The 22,435-nt window shown below is 40.6% G+C and overlaps 1 protein-coding gene across 1 annotated transcript in view; it reads left to right on the top strand.

Moving 5' to 3' along the window:
- TEK (TEK receptor tyrosine kinase) overlaps window positions 1–22,435 on the top strand; it is a 36,533-nt gene that overhangs the window by 4,701 nt on the left and 9,397 nt on the right. The window contains exons 2-12 of the mRNA XM_042829558.1: window positions 7,561–7,872; window positions 11,370–11,480; window positions 13,223–13,375; window positions 14,860–14,991; window positions 15,946–16,086; window positions 16,815–16,943; window positions 18,808–18,962; window positions 19,783–19,924; window positions 20,299–20,460; window positions 21,100–21,234; window positions 21,713–22,006. Of these exons, the coding sequence (XP_042685492.1) occupies window positions 7,561–7,872; window positions 11,370–11,480; window positions 13,223–13,375; window positions 14,860–14,991; window positions 15,946–16,086; window positions 16,815–16,943; window positions 18,808–18,962; window positions 19,783–19,924; window positions 20,299–20,460; window positions 21,100–21,234; window positions 21,713–22,006 (1,866 nt within the window). The remainder of the gene's footprint in view (window positions 1–7,560; window positions 7,873–11,369; window positions 11,481–13,222; window positions 13,376–14,859; window positions 14,992–15,945; window positions 16,087–16,814; window positions 16,944–18,807; window positions 18,963–19,782; window positions 19,925–20,298; window positions 20,461–21,099; window positions 21,235–21,712; window positions 22,007–22,435) is intronic.

The following is a 22,435-nucleotide window of genomic DNA, read 5'->3' as shown; positions in this document are numbered from 1 at the left end:
TACCCTGTGCCAGTGGGAAGATCTTACTGAACATGCTGTTCCACTGCAGGACACTCACAGAAAGGAAATAGCATATATCTGAAATGGAGGCTTTTCTGTGGCGAGTTTTGAATGCTGATTGTTTCTTTAGGGTGTAGATCTGACAACTGTCGTCCAGATAACATGCAGACTAAGAACATGAACTAGTAATATTAAGTGCCATAAAGTAGCAACAAACCCCCAACAGAATTCATTTTCTAACTCACCACTGGGAATAACAAGAACTCCTAGGCTCAAGAATAATATTTTCTAAATTTTGAAAGGACCTTTGAAAGACAGATACCCATTATTCATTAGTAATGTACTTCAACCTTCTTACTTCAAAGCCAGTTTTTGCTTGTCTGTTACTTTTATACTCTCTGTGTCACATCAGCCTGACCGATGAGGTGGCATGGTTAATTTCCTGGAGCACAAGAAGTTTCTCTAAGACAGTGCAGTTCCAAACACAACTTCTGGCTGATATGGCTGATGATTTTCTCTTTAATTATTTTCGAGCTGTTCATTCCTGACCTGCCACTGCACAGCACTGTTAGCTTCCTGAATCACAAACTATACTTAACACCAGCAAAATTCCCTACACAGAAAAATCAGTAAGCAGCAGCTTGAGGGTACACTACTGTAAAAGAAGAGAGTTTGCATATTCAGCAGCAAAAGCCCAGAGACACTTCTAGACACTGTGAATCTTTTGCATGCTGTATGCTCTGATCATGCTGTGAAGATGAATTGATTGCGTATGTTCTTTTGCATATGTCATCTCACTGCATTCACACAAACCACATACATGCACAGTATATACAGCAGCCTCAAAAAACAACTCTTGCTGTTATGGACAAATTGATTCTTGCCTGCAAGTACTTTCCTGGTGGTAGTACCCATATTTGGCTGGCTACAAATCAAGCTAGATTTAGCTGAGTTGCAGGCTTGCTCTGCTCCACTTTTCCCACATTCTTCATCCTTTTTCAGCATTACCTAGCACAGTGTCAGCTGGTTGCTCAAGCAGTCCCTGATGGCACTTTTTTTTTTTTTTCCTGCTTTAATTGCTTATGGCAAACCATCTCTAAGGAGAAGTCATGAGAAAGCTTTCATCTTCTTTCTGTGCTTAAGTTACTCACATGCAAACATCTAGGCACTCTCAACTTGGGAACAGCAAACTCAGTTGCACCAGCCTCTCATTATCACTTTCATCTTAAAAGATTACTCTGATAGGTTATGAAATAAATGGAATGTAGAGGAAATGATTTTGCTTCCCCTTACTAGAGGGAAGTTGCATTTCCTTCATCTTCTCCAGATGCACCCAAGGCCCATGAGAAGACTTGAGCTTCAGTAGCTTTGGCGGCAGTTGTATTTCTCACACTTGGACTCACATCTTCCCACTACAAGTAGCAAAACAATGTTCTGTCACTAGTTTCTTGTACCTTTTTCACTTCACAGTGTCTTCACTCCCAAAATAATGCCCTGTTGCTAAGAGTGAGCGGTACTGATTGAGCAGTAAACCATTCCAGAGCCTCCTGTTAGCATCCACGGACATCCAGTAGGATTAATTCCACAGACAACAAAAATTATTACTGGCTAACTTGATTTTTTGGTCTTTTATGAGCTGTTTTATGAGCATCATTTCTGCATCTCTTTTTTACCCTGGTGCTGCTTCACTTAATCCTGGTGCAGATGCACTCAATCTGTTTGCGCTAACAATAGTCTCAGCGCTGTTTTCCTGTTGAGGACAGAGCTGTCAGAGGAGAATTTGACTCACAGTGAGTTGTTACTCAACCTGCTGCAGTCTTTGCATCTCAGAAGAAGTTTCCAGGATGTCAACAGACTATTGAGTTTATGAAGTGAATATATTATTTCAAAGCCATCCATGCCCCCAGATTGTTTACTTTTCAGATAATGAAAAAAAATAACCAAGATTTATAAGAGAAATACTGAGTGCACTGAGAAGAAAAAAAGGAAAAAAGAAGGAAAAGAAAAAGAAAGAAAAAGAGAAAGAAAAAGAAAAAAGAGAAACGAAAAGGAAAAGATAAAGGAAAAGGAAAAGAAAAAGGAAAAAGAGAAAGGAAAAGAAAAAGAGAAAAAGAAAAAGGAAAAGGAAAAGAAAAAGAGAAAGAAAAAGAGAAAGAGAAAGAAAAAGAGAAAAAGAAAAAGAAAAAAGAGAAGAAAAAGGAAAAGAAAAGAAGAAGGAAAAAGAAGAAAAAGAATCAGTCCTGATTACCTTCCAAATTGGTGAATTAGTTAATAAATTTCAGTGTAATTTATTCAGTACTTCACTAGCAGTTAACTGGACACTACACTTTTTCAGTAATATTGCTAAATTATTGCCATTTGTAATCCAGAATAGATTAATTACATTATTTTAGTTTGATGTGTACTTCATACAAAAAAATAAAACCAAGGAGGGTACCAATGAATAGCCAAGTACAAAACAAGATAGGATGAGAAAGCTGCAGAGCTTTGAAACAAAACTGTGTTCATTCAAACAGAGGAAGTGCTTTGGTTTTTTGGGGTTTTTTTTTTTTTTTTTTTTTTTTTTTAGGAGACATGAAAGAGAGGAGTGCTGGTGACTTGACAGTCTGATATACTTTCCACAGAAATTTCACATTCCAATCTCAAAAAAAATTAAGTTCTGTGGTTAGTATTATAATGAAAGTAAGAAACTGTTTTGCTCTCAGTGTAACACAAACCCCCAAGCACAGATTGCAGCACAGCACTGTATGGGTTATACTCACATTCTCAGGTAGCTCCTAGCAGGCAGTTCAAATTATATCATATTTCTTTCTTCTCACTAAATCTGATGAAGAAAAGGATGAAATTTACTGAATAAAACTTTCCTCCTTTCTGCCCTCTCTTCCCCTTTTATTTAAGTAATACTCTGAAAGAATTAATGTCTCCACTCATTTCCTACCACAGCTCTTCTTTTTCCTTTGTTATACTCCAGATGCAAAGGGAAGGACTTCCATCCTATAGTCACATCAAGCAATTAACAGTAAAGCTCTCTAAATGTAAGGAAATGAAATACTGTAATAGCTAAACCACTTCTTGTTTCCACTACTACTCAGCATTAATTAACAGCTAAAACAACCACTCAGAACTCTACATTCTTAATGAACTCTGGAAATATGGGCTGGTTAATAAATACTTGTTTGGGGGCAGTGGTTTATTACTATCCTTTGCCATGATGGAGCTGACTACTCTTGCTGTGGTGGAGGATTATGAGCTACATCATGGGATTAAACCATTTCCCAGTTAAGAGGGAAATTTGTAAAGGCATCATGTTAGACAGCATTTGTCTTGAATCTTTCCATGATTTCTTGGGGACCAGACAAGTGCTAAGTATAGATCACAAGATATTTAGGCAGCGACTTTCTGAGATGCAAGGACAAAACCTAACACTTTTCCATTCTCATGGTTCTTGCTGTCTGCATTAATCTACATCAATAAGCTGTCTCACCTAGAGATTGCCCAATGCTGTTTCCAGATCATTTTTCCAGCACCAATTCTGATTTGAGAAAGCCATAATTCAAACTTTTACAGACCGTCTTGTTCTTTGAGCATGGGATGTGTTCCAGGGAATTTCTCAGAAGTGTTTCTTCTGCCCTTATGAATTGAGTTTTACTGGTGCAACACAGCACTGAAAACATGGTGACTGGCAGAATGAATGGCCTTTGGTCAGCTCAGCACTGCCAAATAATGTTTAACACAAGAGAGAGCACAGTCCTGTAGTTCAGGGTGGGACAAAAGGTCTACCTCCAAGTGTTTCGCTGTACAGATTTCAGTGGACACACTATGAGTTAAACTTACTGCTTTAGAGGATGCTGTTTAGATCGTGCCATTTTCTCCATGCCAGGAGGACACAAAGCCCTGTGCAGCAATGAGCCTGTGTCAGAAATATCAGGCAGCAAATCCTCTCCCAGTTTCTACATCAGCCTTCTTCTCTCTTCTGCAAATCTAATTGCACACACAGCAAATTGCCTTCCTGATAAGGTCAGTCCCCCAAGGACTGTGGCAGGAGTCAAAAGACTTTTCCAAGGAAACAGAGAGTATTGTCACTGACACAGGGACAGGCTGTTTCCTGTCTCTATTTGTTGTACTTTTCTCAAAGAGTCAAATCCTGTTGTCCTTAATTGGTCCTTGCATGTTCAAAGTCTTCATTAATACCAAGGGTGGGACCTGCCGTTTTTGCCACCAGGTAATGAAAATCCATTCTCACTCAGCAAGGGCAGCTGTGTTAGCCCAAGATGCATTGCCAAGAAGATATGCTGTAGGAAGCACAAAGCATAAAGCACATGCAGATTTTACACTTTTCTGATTGGCTGTTTTGTTTTTCCGTAATCACTAACTCCCAGTGGAGACAAAGAAAGCCTTCCTGTCACCTCTGAGGCCTGTAGCTGTCTTCAGAGGGCCAGTCCTGCCAGGTCCTTGAGTTCACAAGTGAAACACCCTCAGTTAGACTTGCTGCTAGAGAGCTGGTTTTTGAGATACATTAAAGCCTAACTTTTTCTTAGTGCAGAACTCACCAGGATGTATTTCAATTTCTGCTTGCAACATACCTCAGCTGTGAAACTGAATCAGTCAGTGCTTATGCTTATACCCTTTTAGCCACAGAAAGGTCTTGTGGAGAAAACTCCAGAACATCTGCCTTGTTCTGTCAGAGTCTTGCATTTGAGTTGCTCTGCAGTGTGTGATATGTCGAGACACCTCTGCTTAGACAGTTCATCAAAAGACTATCCGCTGGTGGCTGGGTTCATATTCCTCTGGAATAGTCACAGGTGTAGATGAGCAATAGGCCTGTGACATGCTTGTTCTATACCTTGATTTACACAATTTATATCACTGCAGAGAAAAAAAACATTATGCAGCAAATACCCTGAATCTAATATGATATTTCTTTGCTATATCATATATAGGGACATAAGGTAACACAAAAACTAGGCCTCAAAACTCAGACTTCTCCTGCCACTTTTTCTCAGCAGATGGAGAGACTGAGATGCAGAGAAAGAAGAGTTACTATTTTCACCTTTCAATCTGGACTTTCTCATGTAACATGCAGTTACAGTACATGCAATTCAACTTTTAGGCCATTGCTCCTTGTCCTATCACTATGCACCACCAAGAAGAGCTAGGCCTCATTGGTTTGCTTCCCACCTCTCTTTAGATATCTATAAACATTTATCAACTCCCCACTCAGTCTTCCTTTCTCCAGGTTGAACAGACAGACCTAGGTTTCTCTGTCTTTCTTTATACAGGAGATGCTCCAAGCCCTTCATCATCTTTGTGACTCTTTGCTGGACTTCTCTGAGGAAATCTCTGTCTTTTTTGAAGTAGGGAGCCCAGAGCTGTATACAGTATTCTAAACGTGGCCTTTATAAACAGGACAGAGTACATGGGGAGGATGTACTTGCACAGTAAGATGAACTGATTTTACCGATCTCCACCTTTATGCAGTACTTACTTTAAGGCCTGCTGCATCCTCTCCACAAGGTTTTGTTTCTCCATGGTGTGATCAAGAAGTACCTGGGCTGGCACAGCACTGGGCTGGATGTAGTGAAGTCACTAATGACTCCTCCATCCCCAGCATGGGGAGCAGGGACAGGCACTCTCCCTGGCCTTGTGCACCAGCAGGGTGCATGCAGCCTGCAGCAAGCACACAGACCTTCTGGCCCCCTGTATCTCAGGCTGCACTCACTTCTTTCAGTGAAGAAAACTTTGGAAGCAGAACGGCTCTAAATATTGGGTCTGTCTGAAAAGTACAAAGGATGCTTGCATCCAAAGCAGGAAAATTATATAGAAGTGATGAATAAAATAATCAATTATTCTTCCTGCTTCAGCTAGAAGAAAAAAATGTTATTTTCCCTTCTCCTTACCGCAGATTTAAAAAATGAACCGAAATGCTTATTATTTGCAGAGTTGACTATAGGAGACCTGTGTTTCCCTGCTACCACACACATTTGAAAATTAAATCTGTAGCACCCTGTGAGAGATTCAGATCATGACGACTGTTGTGAAAGAACTTCCAGCTTCATCTATTTCTAGTGGTTCTGTTTATAAAATCTGCTTGTATTCCTGTTGATTAATAAGATACTCTAAAATAATTGGTCCGTTTCTGCCACAGACTTGTTCTTTGAGTGCCATGGTTCCTGCTGCTTACTGTAAGTCCATTGACAGGTTACCATGTGAACAGCTATGGAATCACTAACCCTAACACATAAAATAACTGAAAAAATATTCCAAGTGCTCAAAATACTGCTAACTACTAAATCTAAAGACATATCCACCTCATGTCAATTCACACATATTAAATACATGTCAAGGACATAAAAGAAATTATCAAAATGTCAGGCAACTCTTAATGGCAAAGAACCACACTCAAGGCACTGCTGTCCAAGTATCCACAGAGCAACGTGCTAGGATTTCCTTGGGCTTCTGCAACAGCTCAAAGAAGTAATGAAGTCTGGGAGGTTTATTTCTTCCTCCAAGAAGAGCAAAGCCCATCTGTTCTTCACATATTAAATATGTTTTAAAGTCCTACTACAACAATTAACCACAGAATCACAGAATACTTGAGGTTGGAAGGGATCACTTGGGATTATCTAGTCCAGTGCCCCTACATCAAGCAGGGAGCACATTGCCCAGGATCACATCTAATCAGATTTGAGTATCTCCAGAGAAGGAGACACCAAAGCCTCTCTGAGCAGTCTGTTTCAGTGCTCTGTCGCCCTCAGAGTAAACTTCTTCATCTGTCTGTGGAATTTCTTATGTTCCAGTTTGTGCCTGTTGCCCCTTGTTCTGTCACCGGGCACCACTGAAAAGAACCTGGCCCATACACTTGACACCTTCTCTTTAGATATTCATAAGCATAGGCTAAGCAGGCCCAGCTCTCTATTCTGGAGAATCTCCAGCCTCTTTATCATCTTTATAGCTCTCCGCTGGACTTGCTCTAGGATCTCCATGTATTTCTTGTACTGGAGAACCCACAATGGGACACAGCACTCCAGATGTTGCCTCACCAGGGCAGAGTAAAGGGAGAAGATTGCTTCCCTCGATCTGCTGGTCACAATTACTTTACTGCATTCCAAAATACCACTGGCTTTCTTGGTCTCAAGGGCAGACTGCTGGCTTATGGTCAACCTGCTGTCCACCAGGACTCCCAGGTTCCTCACTGCAGTGGTGCTTTGCAGTAGATCAGCCCCCATACTACTGGTATGAGGTTATTCCTTCTAAATGCAGGACCCTGCACTTGTCTTCGTTAAACTTCACGATGTTCTTTGCCTGTTGAGGTCTCTCTCAGTGCAATGGCAGAGCAGTTCTCTGGTTTGTCAGCCATTCCACCCAGTTTGGCAACATCAGCAAAGTTGCTGAGAGTGAACTGTGTGCCTAATCTGTCGCTTTTTATTTTGCTGTAAAGCTGCATAAGACCAAACGAGAAAGAAAGCCTGAAGATAGGGTGAAATAGCTTCTTTGGTGATCTGACAAGCCACATACTCAAAATCTGCTGTAAATTTTTTCCACTTGCTGTTTTTTCCCCAGGTAAAGTGGAAGCAGCACTGGACCTCATCCTTATCAATTCATTCCCTCTGGTGGGCAACTCAGAGACATCACTTATCTGTATCACTTCGAAGTGGCGCTCCCGTGAGTCTATCACAATTGACCGAGACCAGGAGGATGTGACAAACCAGCATCGAGAGCCTCTGGAGGTCAGTGAAGATTCAAAGAGAGCCACAGCCAAGATGGTGATGTGGAAAAGGGAAAAGGCCAGCGAGACCATTGGAGCATACTACTGTGAAGGGAAGCTGAAGGATGAGGTGACAAGGATACACACCATGAAGATGCCACGGGGAGGTACTGTGTGAGGATCAAAACTGAATTCTGCATGTCATTGCATGCATGCTAGCAGTCATCCCTATTTCACGGATGTGGTCACAAAAGTTGGCTCCACAGCAGGCAAGGCAGCCTGGAGTCAGCTAAAATAGACTGGGCTCAATTCCGTGTTTTTTTTTAAGTGTAGGGTCAACTGCTTGATACTAGCTGCTAGTCATTTCCTGATGGAAGCCGATCAGATGTCTACTGGTACTCTACCTGTATTTGGCTGCTGCTAGGAATAAAATTAGGTGGCAGTGGCCTCAATGATGCCATAAAACATTACAAATGGAAACTCCTTCACTGTGAGACTCCTTCACAGGTCTAGATCTATACAGGCAAACATTGCTATCCTTGTTTTTTAAAAGGCAACCTGAGCCTGTAAAATAACTGCCTATGGTCCAGGGAAGCCATGTCAGCCAATTTTGATTTGCGTATTCTCTGTCAGTATAGAAAAGAAAAACATCACAACAGTGGAAAGAAACCCAGAGAATTTCTTCTGAATCTAAGAAAATCATTCACAAAAGTCCACTATACATTTAGACAATTTTGTCCAGTTTTCTGCAGCAAATCATGTTTTCGAAATTTCAGCAGTTTGTCACAATTTACTGCTTTGCTGTAACATTTTACACCATGGCCGCTAGGCTGTGCAGGCACTTTCACACTTTTGTTTTTGTATGTTTTTCTAAGAAGAAATACCTTTATTGGTATCCCTCATAATTACACAGCTAACCTAGAAAAAAGTTCTTCTTTTGCATGAGCTACAACTAGTGCCCATTTGTTTTGTTTAGTATGGAAATGTTCCAAGAAAAGTGAGTGGGACAAGTGCCTATTTATTGGGCTCCTGTCATCTCTGACCAGATGTGCTCTTTGAAGACTCAGGATAGCCACCAAGAAAGGTCTGCATGTCCACCTCCTTTGCAGGGCAAACAACTGTTATTTCAAAGGAGGCAGCAGTGGGGAGGAGGATGTATGATAACAGTCCATGGAAGGCTCTGAAGGAGGCTCCTTCAACTTGACCATGCCTCTGGCTGAACACCAGTGAGCTAAAGCTGCCATGTGCAGCAACCTCCATGGCAGGATGAGGGTCCTCTGAATCCATCAGTGTGTTGCAATTAGCATCTTTGCACCTAGGCATAGAGAATTTAAAGTAATCAAACTTTGAGAGCTCCCTGTGTGGGAGAAGTTGTTCCAACCAGAAATAACACAGCATTCACATGAGCATTAAGTAGGTTTCTACGAATCTTTCCTATGTTTGAATCTATTTCTTGAATTTTCTTTGTGAAAGTTCTGAGTGACAAATGTTTGAGCTAAGAACTCATCAGTGAATGTGTGTAATCTAAACAGTGTAGACTGGTGAGAAAGAGTTACAACAGAAATTCTCAAAGCTATTGAGTCCACAGAAAGAGGAAGAAGAGGTCAGTGAAGGACTGTGCTGTTTGGCAAAGCATCTGTAGTTGGAAAACAGGACTTACTGCCCTTTACTGTTGCTGCCTGAATATTTTCTAAAGGCAGAGAGTGTTATCCAACAATAAAAATTCAGCAAGAGTTGAAATGAGCAGTTTCCCATACAAAAGACACAGGAAAGAGCAGCAGTTTTGAAAATCCAGCCACTGTTTTACAGCCTCAAGCCAAGAAGCTACTGAAACACTCACTAAGTATTAATGTTTGGTGGCCCCACTGTCTTCTGCTCTGTTACGTACCTGCTGTCAGATACGTAGATACACTGAGCACTTTTGCCATGTAACAGGAAAGGTAACTGGCTCATTTTCCCATTTTATTCTTCTATACATGTGCCATTCTGAAAGTAAGGCATCTATTCTCCTGCATTTCTTTCTATATCAGCATTACGGTTACACACGTAACATTGACTCATGCAGTAAGAAGGAACAGACTATGCTTTTTATATGTGATTATTATACTGGATATAGTATTCATATTTAGAATAGAACCCTTGTCTTGCGTCTATTGAAATTTGTTCGATTTCTCTACAAAATGATGTGTATTTTCTTATATATGATTTAGTTTCCCTCCCAGAAACTCTCCAGAGCAGGCATACAGACAATTATGGAAACACTATCGAAAGAATATTATGGCACTTTCCCTGCAACTCAGTTCATGATGTCTCTATAAGGAATTGGCACACTCCAGATGTGAAATCACAAAACACAAGCCATAGTCTAAAAATAGTTTGGAATAGAGTCTACCAGAGAGCACGGGTTCCTTTCCATTGCAACAATACTGTGAAGAAAAAGTCTTGGGGCTAAGCTAAACACCATACAAAGAAAAGAAAATGGGAATACAAAGGTTTAATGTCTTGCTAAACCAATAAGTAATACCTCTCTTAGGATCATTTGTATCTAACCATTTGTCTTTGGGAAAGCTGTTGATTTTTCCTGACTAGATCACAAGGTTCAACATGCATTTGTTTTATTCACAAATAATGTCCAGCTCAGAAGCTGACTGTAAATTGGAACTGCTCTCAGTTTTCATTTTCTTGTTTTTAAAGAGAAATGACTACATTACTCTATACTGGAATTCTCTGAGATGTAACTTGAGATACCAGTGCCATATCTGCTGTGTTACCTAATAACATGTCAGATCCTTCATATTTTCCTGCTGTACCATGCAGGAGGAGTCTGGCTGAAATCAGTTGAAAAACACTTGCAGATTCATCAGAGCTACTTGAAAGCATATAACGAGGAGAGGGAACGGCTGTTTACAAAGTTGGATAGTGATAGGACAATTAAAGCTGAGTACAAATCCAGTGGAAAAGTCCAAGGGAAAACTGAAACATACCATTAACCGACATGTAGAAAGTGCCTCCACTTTTTCAGATGGGGCTGTTTTGGGATAAGCAACAATGAGTTGCTATTCCCAAAATACAGTTTATTAAATACAGTTTATTCTTTTGTTCTTGGTGCAAGCTAGCACTCCCAGTACTTACAGACGATGTGGTGAATGAATGACCAGCACATGCCATGCTATCTCCCCCAGCCCCTACGTGACTGTAATCTGATCTGTCTCAACTGTTCTCCATTAGAAAGCTGAACCAGAGGAGAAATGAGGCATGCAGGCTGCATGTCTGCTTCTTCCTACAAGATATTTTCCAGTTCGGTATCCAGCCTGCTTTAAAAATGTCTCAAGGGATAAAGAAATTTAGGAAAGCATTTCACAACCAGTTGGAGCTCCTAGCTGGGAAGTGTTTTCAATTACTCAGACAAAATCCTTTAAAAAAAAATAATTCCAAGTCTCAGTTTCTAGTAGCATTCTGCTGTTTGAGGTTATTGGTGAGTTCTCAGTATTTGCCAAACATAGGGATGGCATAGATGGCTGATGATAAATGGCTTGTGTGTGCCATGAGGACATTTAAACATCAAAGATACGTCACGCTCATAAATTAATCTCAGCTTTCAGCCCAGACACCAGGTAACAACTGCTGCAATTTATCCCAAACTTATGTCCTATTTTGTTCGTAGCTTCATTCCACCCAGTGGCCTTAACAGTTACAGCAAACAAGGGAGAGCACGTGAATATTTCCTTCATACGAATGGCAGCAAAAGAAGAAGATGCGGTGATCTACAAGAATGGTAATTAACCTTTCTCTTGTCTCCTCATTCTGTCCTTGTCTTAGCCATCTGCCACTTAACTGCTTTAAAGTTACTGCTCATGTCCTCACTGTGAAGCTGGAGCAGGCATAATTCCTCATGCATCCAATGTCCCTTAAAGGAGCCATCTGCCATACTTAAATATTGATAATGATCTAATCGTTTCCCTCCCACCAGAATGCAAAATCCTCTCTACACCTTTCCTTTATTTCTCAGTTTTCCTTTTTCATTTCTTTTCCTATCTCCTCCTATTTTTGCCTGTTTCATTTTAGTTTTTATCTCTTTTCTGTACCTCTGTGCATGCTTATTTATCACATCTTTCTTTGCATTTCTACTGCTTTTCAAGTGCACACTAGGCTTGGAAGCAAGTGCAAAAGGTGTCTTTAGAAAGGGCAACACACAAAGCAGAGTTTATTAAAGATCTGTTTCTTACTAGAGATTCAGCTGTGACAGTGCACAGTGGGGAAGGTTGCCATCACTTGTCCCTTCCGTGTCCCCAAGGAAATTCTGTGACCCTCTATCAGCATTTTCCCATATAAGAACCAGTTGATGTGTTGGAGCAGAAGTGCTTACATTCCACTGCTGCCTTCTCTGGAGCTCTAACTGAAAGTTGAGCAAAAAGCCTCAAATTAACTCCAGACAGTAGGTCAGGTTCTCCACCTGAGACTGCAGCAGACATGTCATCCTGATACAGCACTGGGCAGTGAATAGAAAAACCTTATCCTGACTTATTTAACTGTTGCTGTCTCTCACTTCAGGCATTTAAAATAACACTTCCCCCTTGCAGATGCTCACAAGGCCATCCAGCAAATGCAACTGTTCTCCTGAACAGAATTTCTATAAGACATTGGCATAACATGCTGCCATGGAAAATGAGTCACAAAAGCCAAACCTTTCTAACACAATATTAGCATAAGGCTTTCATAGTACTTTGCTGTTGTCATTTTTCACAGATTGTAACTCAAAAGACATGTAAGCAAACAAAACACAGTTTCAGAACAAATCCTTGTCATTTTTTGCTCTTCTTCTTTGGCCCTGCTTTCTTGAAGAGCTGTTACGTATTGTCATGGTCTTATCTGACTAAAAGTCTTTCTGCTTTTTTGATGGTGATCCTCAGCAGGGTTTCATGTTTCAAATATGCCTGAAATATGACTACTAGGTAGTCCAAAGACTAAATGGTATCACGAACATGTATGACCAACTGCATAATAACATAGATAAGCTCCCATGGTGAGAAAACACAGAAGAGGCAGAAACATGATAAATCTGGGAAGAAAAGATAAAGCTGCAATATACTCTTCCTTCTTCGGTCTGTGAGGTCAATCTTTGAGCTGGTGAGATGGCGGAGGACTTATCCAGGCTTGCTGTTTGACTCCTCCCAGTCACAACGGACTCTTTGCAGAAGGGCCTCATTGCAGGAAGGGCTAAGGAACAAAACAAAATCTTCCAACCACAACTCCTAGCTACATTCTAGTAAAGCAGTGCTAAACTCAGATACGTTTGTGTCATTCACCTATTGCGTCTTCTCAAGATCCAGCTTCCTCTTCGCTTGTACATCTCTAATTACTAAGAACTAGCACAGCTAAAGAGCTGCCAGCAAGTCAGTAACTAACAAATACATTTTGCTGCTTACTTCATCCCAGCTGTCCTTCCTCAGCAATCAGCTCAACCTTGCTCTGCTTGTATGGGATGAATGACTTCTGCCTGTTGCACTCCTTCTCCAGGTTCCTTCATCCACTCGGTGCCCAGACATGAGGTGCCAGGTGAGCTGGAAGTTTCCTATCCCCAAGTTCAGCTGCAGGATGCGGGTGTTTACTCTGCCAGATACATAGGAGGAAACCTCTTTACTTCTGCTTACACGAGGCTTATTGTAAGACGTAAGTTCCATTAATGTGTGCTAATGATTTATGTTGTAATGAATGTGATATGAAACAGACTGTGTCCAAATACGGGCCAGAATATTTATTGGCATAGGTTGCCATCAGATTATGTCAGAAGAAATTTTTTCCCAGCAGTTTTTGGGATAAGCTGGTATTGATTTAAGCAGCTGAGAGAGAAAAAAACATCTGCAGATTTAGGCTCAGTTCATCTTATTGCCAGAAAAGACAGCTCTTTTCTCAAAAAGCAAATATTTAAAATTTCAAGTAAGAGTGAACAAAGAAGGGTGGCACAGAGTCTCTCATGACTATGAGATCTGGATATGAGCAAAAAATAAATTTTTCAAATGTATCTGTTCTTTGTGGAAAACTGAATTAAAACTCCATTTATTATCCTAGAGCAATTTTTGGCATACTTCATTGTAATTTGACAAACTACACCAGTTTGTTTAAAGTAGCCGTTAATGGTATTGGTATTTTTTTAAATTATGATGTGGGGAAGAAAATCGTAACAGGCATTAAAATCCAACGTATAAGCTGATTTATTTGACAAGAAAGAGGTCATCAGGTGATTGAAGACAGCAAAGATATAGCAGTGAACTTTGTCTATTAGTGCAGAATAAAACCATGACTTGCCAAATGGTAGTATAGTGGGACTGATGCCAAGCTGGCACCCGCTGGCTTACTGTTGGTATGACCCAATCTGAGTGAACGGGCCTGGGGCATCTCTCCTACGAGGAAAGGCTGAGTGAACTGGGTCTGTTCAGCCTTGAGAAAAGGAGACTGAGAGGGGACCTGATCCAGGTCTATAAATATCTGTGTGGGGGGCAGAATGGTGAGGCCAGACTGTTTTCACTGGTGAGTGGAGACAGGACAAGGGGAAACGGCTGGAAACTGCAGCATAGGAAGTTCCGCACAAATGTGCGCAAGAACTTCTTTACAGTGAGGTGACGGAGCACTGGAACAGGCTGCCCAGGGAGGTGGTGGAGTCTCCTTCTCTGGAGATGTTCAAGACCTGCCTGGATGCCTACCTGTGCGACCTGCTGTAGGGAACCTGCTTTGGCAGGGGGTTGGACTCGATGATCTCTGGAGGTCCCTTCCAACCCCTACAATTCTGTGATTCTGTGATTCTGTGATTCTGTGAACACTGGTGCTTTTGTAGGTCTCAGATCCGTGCTAGAACAGAAATACTACATGTAACGAATTTGCTAACTTCCATACTTATTTCCTGGATCAAAATCTAATTTTGAAAACTAAGCCTCCCTCAGTTTGTTCTATGAAAATGTTATGTGATATTACTTTGTACTACACAACAGATCTGCTCCAGAAATACAGGCACTTCCACAGTGAAAAAAGTGAATGTTTCACATGAGGGTAGACAGCCATAATTTGGAAGGGTGGCATGCGGATCATACAGTCACTACTATTTTACTGGTTACTGAATAAGAAGACAACAAATGTGTCATTATATTTTTTCACGAAAGGATGTGAAGCTCAGAAGTGGGGCCCTTCCTGTAGCTCCCACTGCCCTTCCTGCATGAACAATGGCATTTGTCATGAAGATACTGGGGAATGCATCTGTCCTCCAGGTTTTATGGGAAAAACGTGTGAGAAAGGTAAGCAAATATTATTTTCAAATACTAATTACTAATTTGTACTCAGCAATAACCATGTTTGAATCCTTATGGATATAGCATTTAGAGCCAGTGCTGGACACCGGACAGTGTTGGGTAGGATTTAATTAGTGTAGCTATTCTTATAGCTTACCTTCTCTCTCTTTCCTCACACTACGATATTGTCAGGAAAGATAAATGTTTCCAGTTCCTCCAGTGGACTGTCAGATGTGTGATAGATTACAAGTTACTGCACATACACTGGCACAGGGAACTGAAGTTCCCTTACAAGAGATTCCCAGTCTGCTTCTAAACAAATTGCCATCGGCTCACATTATTTGTCTCTGCAAGACATACCAGAAACATACATGTGTTAGTGCACATCCATGTTGGTGACAATTAGTTTGTATTCTGGAGAAATGAAGGAGCCCATTGCACACTGATCTCTCCAGACAATTTGTGAGTGCAGTGCTAAATACATACCTTAAAATTCTGATCATAGTGCTGCACTGCAAGTATTAGAGGTAAGCTAAGGAATAGCTGACATCTGAACTACTCTACTGTAGTAGAGATCATAGTGGAGAAACAAAACCTTGAGCAGCTTCATATGCACTGATCTCTAAGATTTTGTTTTCATGGCACTGTTCATCCATTAGGTATTAGAAAGGCTTGTAAAGAGGATTTATCACTGCAGCTCTACACTCAAATACCTAAAGTAATGAATACTTTGCTGATAGATTCTCACATGGCAGAAAGCTCTTTGCTTTAGCTGCTTGAACTTAGCATTAGCAGCTTAAGATATTATGGAGTTTAATACATCTAGTACCTGAATGGTGAAAATGCTATTTCTCATTTTAATTCAAGGTTTCTGTTGTCTAAACCTGTATAATTGGAAAAATCCACTCTTCTACAAATTAATTACTCTTGGGTTTCTCTTTTCTTTTCCTTCTCTAATAGCTTGTGGAGCCAATACATTTGGCAAAACATGTGAAGAGAGCTGTAAAGAAAACTATGGCTGCAAAAACTATATGTTCTGCCTGCCAGATCCATATGGTTGTTCATGTGCCACAGGATGGATGGGACTGGAATGTGATAAAGGTATAGTCAAAAATAGGGATAACAGTGAAAAGTCATTCCTGTGCTGCACCTACGAAATACGGGAGGGGTCTAACAGAGGACAATAAAAGATAGGAATTTTTCCATTCTCTATTACAGGGATAATAATATTTATCTACCTCAGAAGAGTTTTTCAAGTCCTCGGGAGAGATACAGTAAAATTTCAAACTATTCAAATTATTCTGTAAAGTAATTAAACACTGAGATGTTGAAAATCCAGCAACAGCTAGAGCCTTGCTGGATGTCTACAAGTCACACTGAGCAATTCACTGCCAATCACGTATCCACTGCTAAACAATACTAAGTATAATTAGTCTCAACCCTTTCAATTAGACTGCAATCTCTTTGAGTCATGAAGCACATCTTAATAGTACTACATACTACATGTATGTACTGTTTTGTTCAATGGTGCTGTGATTCTGATGAACTCTTTGAACACCATTGCAGTGCAAGTGAAACAACATGGATGTTGAAGAAGCTTCAGCATTCTTATCTAGTCTACAAATGACAGGCACAGATACAAAAGTGCTCTCGACTGCCAAGTTAGTTGTTCTCTGGATGATCTGAGGGTGACTGAGTGCTGCTATGCATAGTTTTAAACTGAGCCCAACTGAGGGAACGAAATCCTACTGGAGAACTGATGAAATTGAAAACGAAAGAAAGACATTTGCTTGTACTATTACACTAACTGGAAATGTATGTTCTTGCAGAATGCAAACCTGGTTTTTATGGGTCAGACTGCAAACTCAAATGTAATTGTCACAATCGAGGGACATGTGACAGATATAAGGGCTGTATCTGCTCCTACGGATGGCACGGTCTGCAATGTGAAAAAGAAGGTAAAGCAAGGTAACACGGTAGTAAATGACTTTTCCCCAGTGTAATTGAAACAGATCTTCATGCTGGTATAGCATTTCCACTCCAGACTGGGATTCTTAGACTGTCAATTGCATCCCAAGGACCCAGACCAATAAAGGTATCTATATACCTTTATTGCAATGCTTTAAGTCTCTGCCACATAGGCTGCATTTTGTAGGCTGGGATGCTACAGTGGCATCAGACTCCATCAGATTTATCTGTTGTTTGCATCAGGCACAGTACTGACAGTAGGTAGGAGTAGGTGATCCTTCCTGTCTGCTTAGCAGTGGTGAGGCAACACCTGGAATGATGGCTCCAATTTGGGTGTCCCCAGTACAAGAGAGACCTGGACGTACTGCAGAGTGCCACAGATGTCCACAAATCTGGACTGCAGCACTTCCTCTATGAGAAAAGGCTGAGAGCTGGGACAGTTCATCCCGGAGAGAAAAAGGCAACCTCATCAATGTATATAAGTATCTGAGGGAAGTGTCCAAGGGAAATTATAGAATCATAGATTGGCTTGGGTTGGAAGTGACCTCAAAGTTCCAAATGCTCTGCCACAGCCAGTGTTGCCAGCCCCTAGCTCAAGCACTAGATCAGATTGGATGGATATCCCATCCAACCTGGGCTTGATCACCTCCAGGGATGGGGCATCCCTCTCTGAGCAATCTGTTCCAGCACCTCACCACTCTCAGTAAAAAACTTCCCCCTGATGTCTAATCTAAATCTTTGTTCCTTTAGTTTAAAAGCATTCCCCCTCATCCTATCACTAATGGTCACTATCAGTATCACTATAAATGATTCCAGGCTCTTTCCAGCTTTGCCCACTGACAAGGTAGGAGGCAATGGGCACAAACTGAAACACAGAAGATTTCCTCTGAACATTAGAAAGTACTTCTTTTCTGTGTGGATGATGAAGCACTGGCATAGGCTGCCCAGAAAGGTTGTTGAGTCTTCTCACTGAAAACCTCCAAAAGACAGCTGCACACCTGAACAGCAGGGTTCTGCACACCCTCATCTAGGCTTCCCTGTTTGAGCACAAGTTGGACCCACCTTGTGATTCTGTGACTTGCTTTCTTTAGAGGTAGATTTGCAATCTTTAGTCTATGGACATTGGTTCTGACCCTAATATCAGTTAGTGAAAGGACTTGCACATCCTACAAGTATGATTTTCAAATAGGTTCATGCTACTTTACTATTATATACCTCTTCTTCAGCTACATGCACTTCTATACCGCCTGAGTCATGGTCTGTAATCAATGAGACACCACGACAACTTTGGTATTTAAAGCAACCTTGTCTCTCTTACACAGAGTTACAAAGCTGTGTGTACTTCAGAATCTCTTTGGATTCAGGCAAGGTTGGCATACAGTATTTTATAAAAAGCATTCAGCAACTACTATTTATTCGTGATAAATAAAGCAGCAAATCTGCCATCTAAAAGCCTTCAAGAACAAAAACGAGCAGAGAAAAAAGACCCGTGATCTAACCAGCTAAACCACACAGTTGTGATCCAGCTGCTCTTACGAAAAGATAATGGAGTTACTGAACATTTGTTACAAAATGTGTCCTTGATTTTATTACAACTAGTGTGTGCTGTTCTTCGAATATCAGAAAGAGCAACAAATAGAGGAGAAAGGAGAGGAAAGAAATGAATACAAAGGTTGTTTCTTCTTGCATATTTACTCTGATATAACAGCTTTAAATTTGGTTGTCTTTGTCCTAGCGTAAGTGAAGGAAGAACCAGATACCTATGTTGCCCAGAGTATATGTGCATTATATGCCTAAATACGTTTGCTGCTTCTGATTGAAGGATGGCATTAAAATATTGTATATCTTCTGTAGGTTCCGCAGACCTTTCACCTCAGATAGAAAACTTACTACACCCTGTGGAACTCAACTCTGGTGTAGAATTTAAGCCCTCTTGCATAGCTACTGGAATGCCACTTCCTAAATCTGAAGAATTTAAACTTTTGAAGCAAGATGGAACTGTCCTAAGGGTAAGCTCTTGATTAACTGCTTCCAATTATGTCTGGTATTTGTGCTGACTTAATCTGTAATTAATGCACGCTATGCTTTTCAAACATGTTGAGAAATGTCAGCATTCTGAGATGTGATCATTGATTATTGCTTAGTGTCCTTTATTTGCCATGTTCCTGTTTCAAAATATTTAAAACATTGCTGTAATCCATGTGGGCTAGCAACAAAAACAACAAAGCAACCAAATAAAAGTAGCAAAAAGAAGTGATACAGATGAATGGATACCACATAGGCTACGAACTGCTCAAAAAATAAGAGCATAATGAAATTCTTGAAAATGTGAAGGAGATGTTAATTTTTGCTAAAAAAGTAAAATGTACTTTGAAACAGTAATAGTAAATTAATTTCAATTATGCTTTTCAACTGTGGTTCACCAGTAAAAATGAAAAATTTGTTACTAAATAGTGTAGTAATTAATCACTGTCTCTGAAATATTAACTTGATTGTTTACTTTTCAATTTTCTAATTATGCTTTAGAATCACTATTTATAACTTTTCAATTATTGACTCCACACCGTGTATTGAGGATGCAGGCAAGGAACAATAATGCCTTTGATTTAATGAGAAGAAAATGAGGCACATGATCAAACTGCACAGTCACCATGTGAGCTTTCAGAACTCACTGTATGAAGCACATATGAAACTATGGAGATGATCTCTATAGGGCCTCACAGTTGTCATCACTAAACCCTAGTCAGAGTTCCTAAACTCTGAGAAAGGTGGAATGGGAACATTCCTTAATGCCCACATTTTTCAGGCCCATGTCTTCTGTCATTTCAGCCTTCCCTCATTGTCACCAGTAATCGCTCTGAAGCTATGTTTACAATCAGTCGAGTCCTGCCCCGGGACACAGGAACCTGGGTCTGCAGTGTGCAGACAGTAGCGGGAATGGCAGAGAAACCATTTCAGGTTACAGTTAAAGGTAAGAGCAAAAATCTTCACTTTGCCTTTCTGTCTTTCAAGCAAGCTTTATACTCTAACATGGCAGAGAGTTCCATTCTTGCACTGTAGGAAAGCACCTGAATTAATGTCTACAGTCAGAATATAGACAGAACCCTGGCAAACACAGCATCCTAATTAAGTGCACAGGGAAAATAAAACATGATCATTAGGGTTAAAAGAACACCCAAGTTGTTTTGTTTTTTTTTTAAAGACCTAAACTATCAGGTTTAGTGTCTAAACTCATGTCTACTTAGAATTTGGATGAGCATTTCCCATTTTCCTGTAGGACTAGGAAAATACCAGAGTTTAATGCAGGAATTGAAAGTCTGGTTTAATATTTGCATTCTTGCTCAGTTCCTCCTGTGCCACAATATGCCCCAAGGCTGACAAACAGTGGACATAATTTCCTCATTATTGATATCAATGCTGAGCTACACACTGGAGATGGACCTGTGGTGTCAACAAAGCTCCTATACAAACCAGCAAAGCGTTATCAGTCCTGGATGTCGGTGGAAGGTAAGGGTCTCTAATTCCTTCAACCACAAACATCAGCTACGTACTGAAACATGACTTACGTCTGCTCTTAACATAGATTCAAAAGATTCTACAACCCATATAGGTTAAATCTTTTGTCACGGGCCATGTGACTCTATGTAACAGTACTGTACAGTGCTAATGTGAGTGTGATACACCAAGAGTGATTGAAAGTGCATGTTCAGTGAGTTTTCAGCAACCAAAATATTCCCCTCTCCTGCCCTAAGACAGTGAACATTGCTGGACTCAGCTCCTGAAATCTGTGCAAATAGCAGGTTTTCAAAAGGAGTGAGGCATATGGAGGTGTCCTCAGCCTCTGCTGTCTTTCCTAATGTCTACTGTGCCCACCAGTGAGACAGACATCTTACCTAAATATTGATCAGGAATTGTATGGGTAAGATGAAGCCCGCTTGTGAGTGACATGGACACTTTAATATTTTAGGCAAGGTCTAAAATATTACAGGAAGCGTTACAGGAACTTCAGCAAGTAAACTGCTATGCTAGTTCGTCAGGAATGAAAGAGGAGCCTGAATATCTTGCTATCCGTGTTTAGTTATTCAGGGATATTTTCTTCTTCAACGTTTTTCAGCTTCACTCTTCCTTTCTCTTTTTGCCTCTCAGTTAAGGGCTCAACCAAAAGACTGGACAATCTGGAACCAAAGACAGAATATCAGTTCTGTGTTCAGCTGAGTCGGCAAGGGGAGGGTGGGGAGGGCCATCCTGGACCACAGGCAAGCTTCACAACAGCTGCACTGGGTAAGTCATCGTCTTTTTTCAGAAGAGGCCTATTTCAGGTGGTTATCTCTGTGGTCTGCTCCCTGATTTGCACTTTCCTTTGAGGAAAAGCAGCATCTAGATGTGAAAAATATGTAAAACTTTTTGAAATAACATCAGCAAAGCAAAAAATATAAAATAAAAAAATCACAGGTGAAGAAAAGCACCTTGTGTATCAGACAGAGTTATTCTCCCTTATTTAGATATCGGGGGATCTGAGAAAGGAACATTTGTATACTACGAGCAGCAGAGTTGGAGATAGAATTCTCTTGTATTGTGTGCCTGCCCTTCCTCCTAATACTACTGGATCGCTCCTTTCCCTTAATATCAGCTTAGGTTAAAAATTGAGTATTGCCTTTTGTCACTCTAAGCTAAGGCAAGTGAAAGGAATTAATGGTACCCATATTTTAGTGTGCATACACCAGACATGAAATGTTGTCTCTCCTTTCTCTTCTTCAAGGTCTTCCACCACCTGAAGGTCTCACGCTCCTTCCAAAAAGTATGACATCATTGAATTTGTCCTGGCATCCCTTAACTCTGAGGACAGATGATGACATCCGTGTTGAAGTGGAAAGGAAGAGTGTGAATGACAATGGTGATGAGAGCAGTGTTATCACCCAAGTGCCAGGAAACACGTCCACTCTGATCATTAAAGATCTTGAGCCCAGACAGCAATACATGTGCAGGGTACGGGTAAACACCAGGTCCCAAGGAGAATGGAGCAACTATCTGTACGCATGGACTTTCAGTGACAGTAAGTAGCTGATTCACTTCCTTCTGGTCAATTCTTCCACATTCCCCCAGCAATCAGAACGACTGCTTCTTATTGACAACATTAAATGATATCCTTTGTTCTGGTAACTCTCATTGCTGAATGACCACTTGTTGTGGTTGTTTTTACTATCATTATGAAGACAGTTCAGTGTCCAAAGAAATTCTTACCTTGAAAATTGCCAGGAACTGATGAAAATTTACCCTCTCTCTTCCAAAAAATCACAGAAACACCAAGGTTGGAAAAGACCTACAAGATCATCCACTCCAACCATCCACCTATCACCAACAGTTCTCACTAAACCATATCCCTCAACACAAGATCCAAACATTCCTTACACACCTCCACGGGAGGTGATAGATTCAGATATCTATCTGAATATCAGTATTCTCAGATACTTTCAGAGAAGTA

Source organism: Centrocercus urophasianus, unplaced genomic scaffold (genome assembly GCF_019232065.1).
Source record: "Centrocercus urophasianus isolate 14NV4802_14NV808 unplaced genomic scaffold, USGS_Curo_1.0 seq_31, whole genome shotgun sequence".
In the NCBI taxonomy this organism is placed as follows: domain Eukaryota; kingdom Metazoa; phylum Chordata; class Aves; order Galliformes; family Phasianidae; genus Centrocercus; species Centrocercus urophasianus.
Note: the sequence above shows the minus strand (reverse complement) of the source record. Positions and strands in the feature narration are given on the sequence as shown.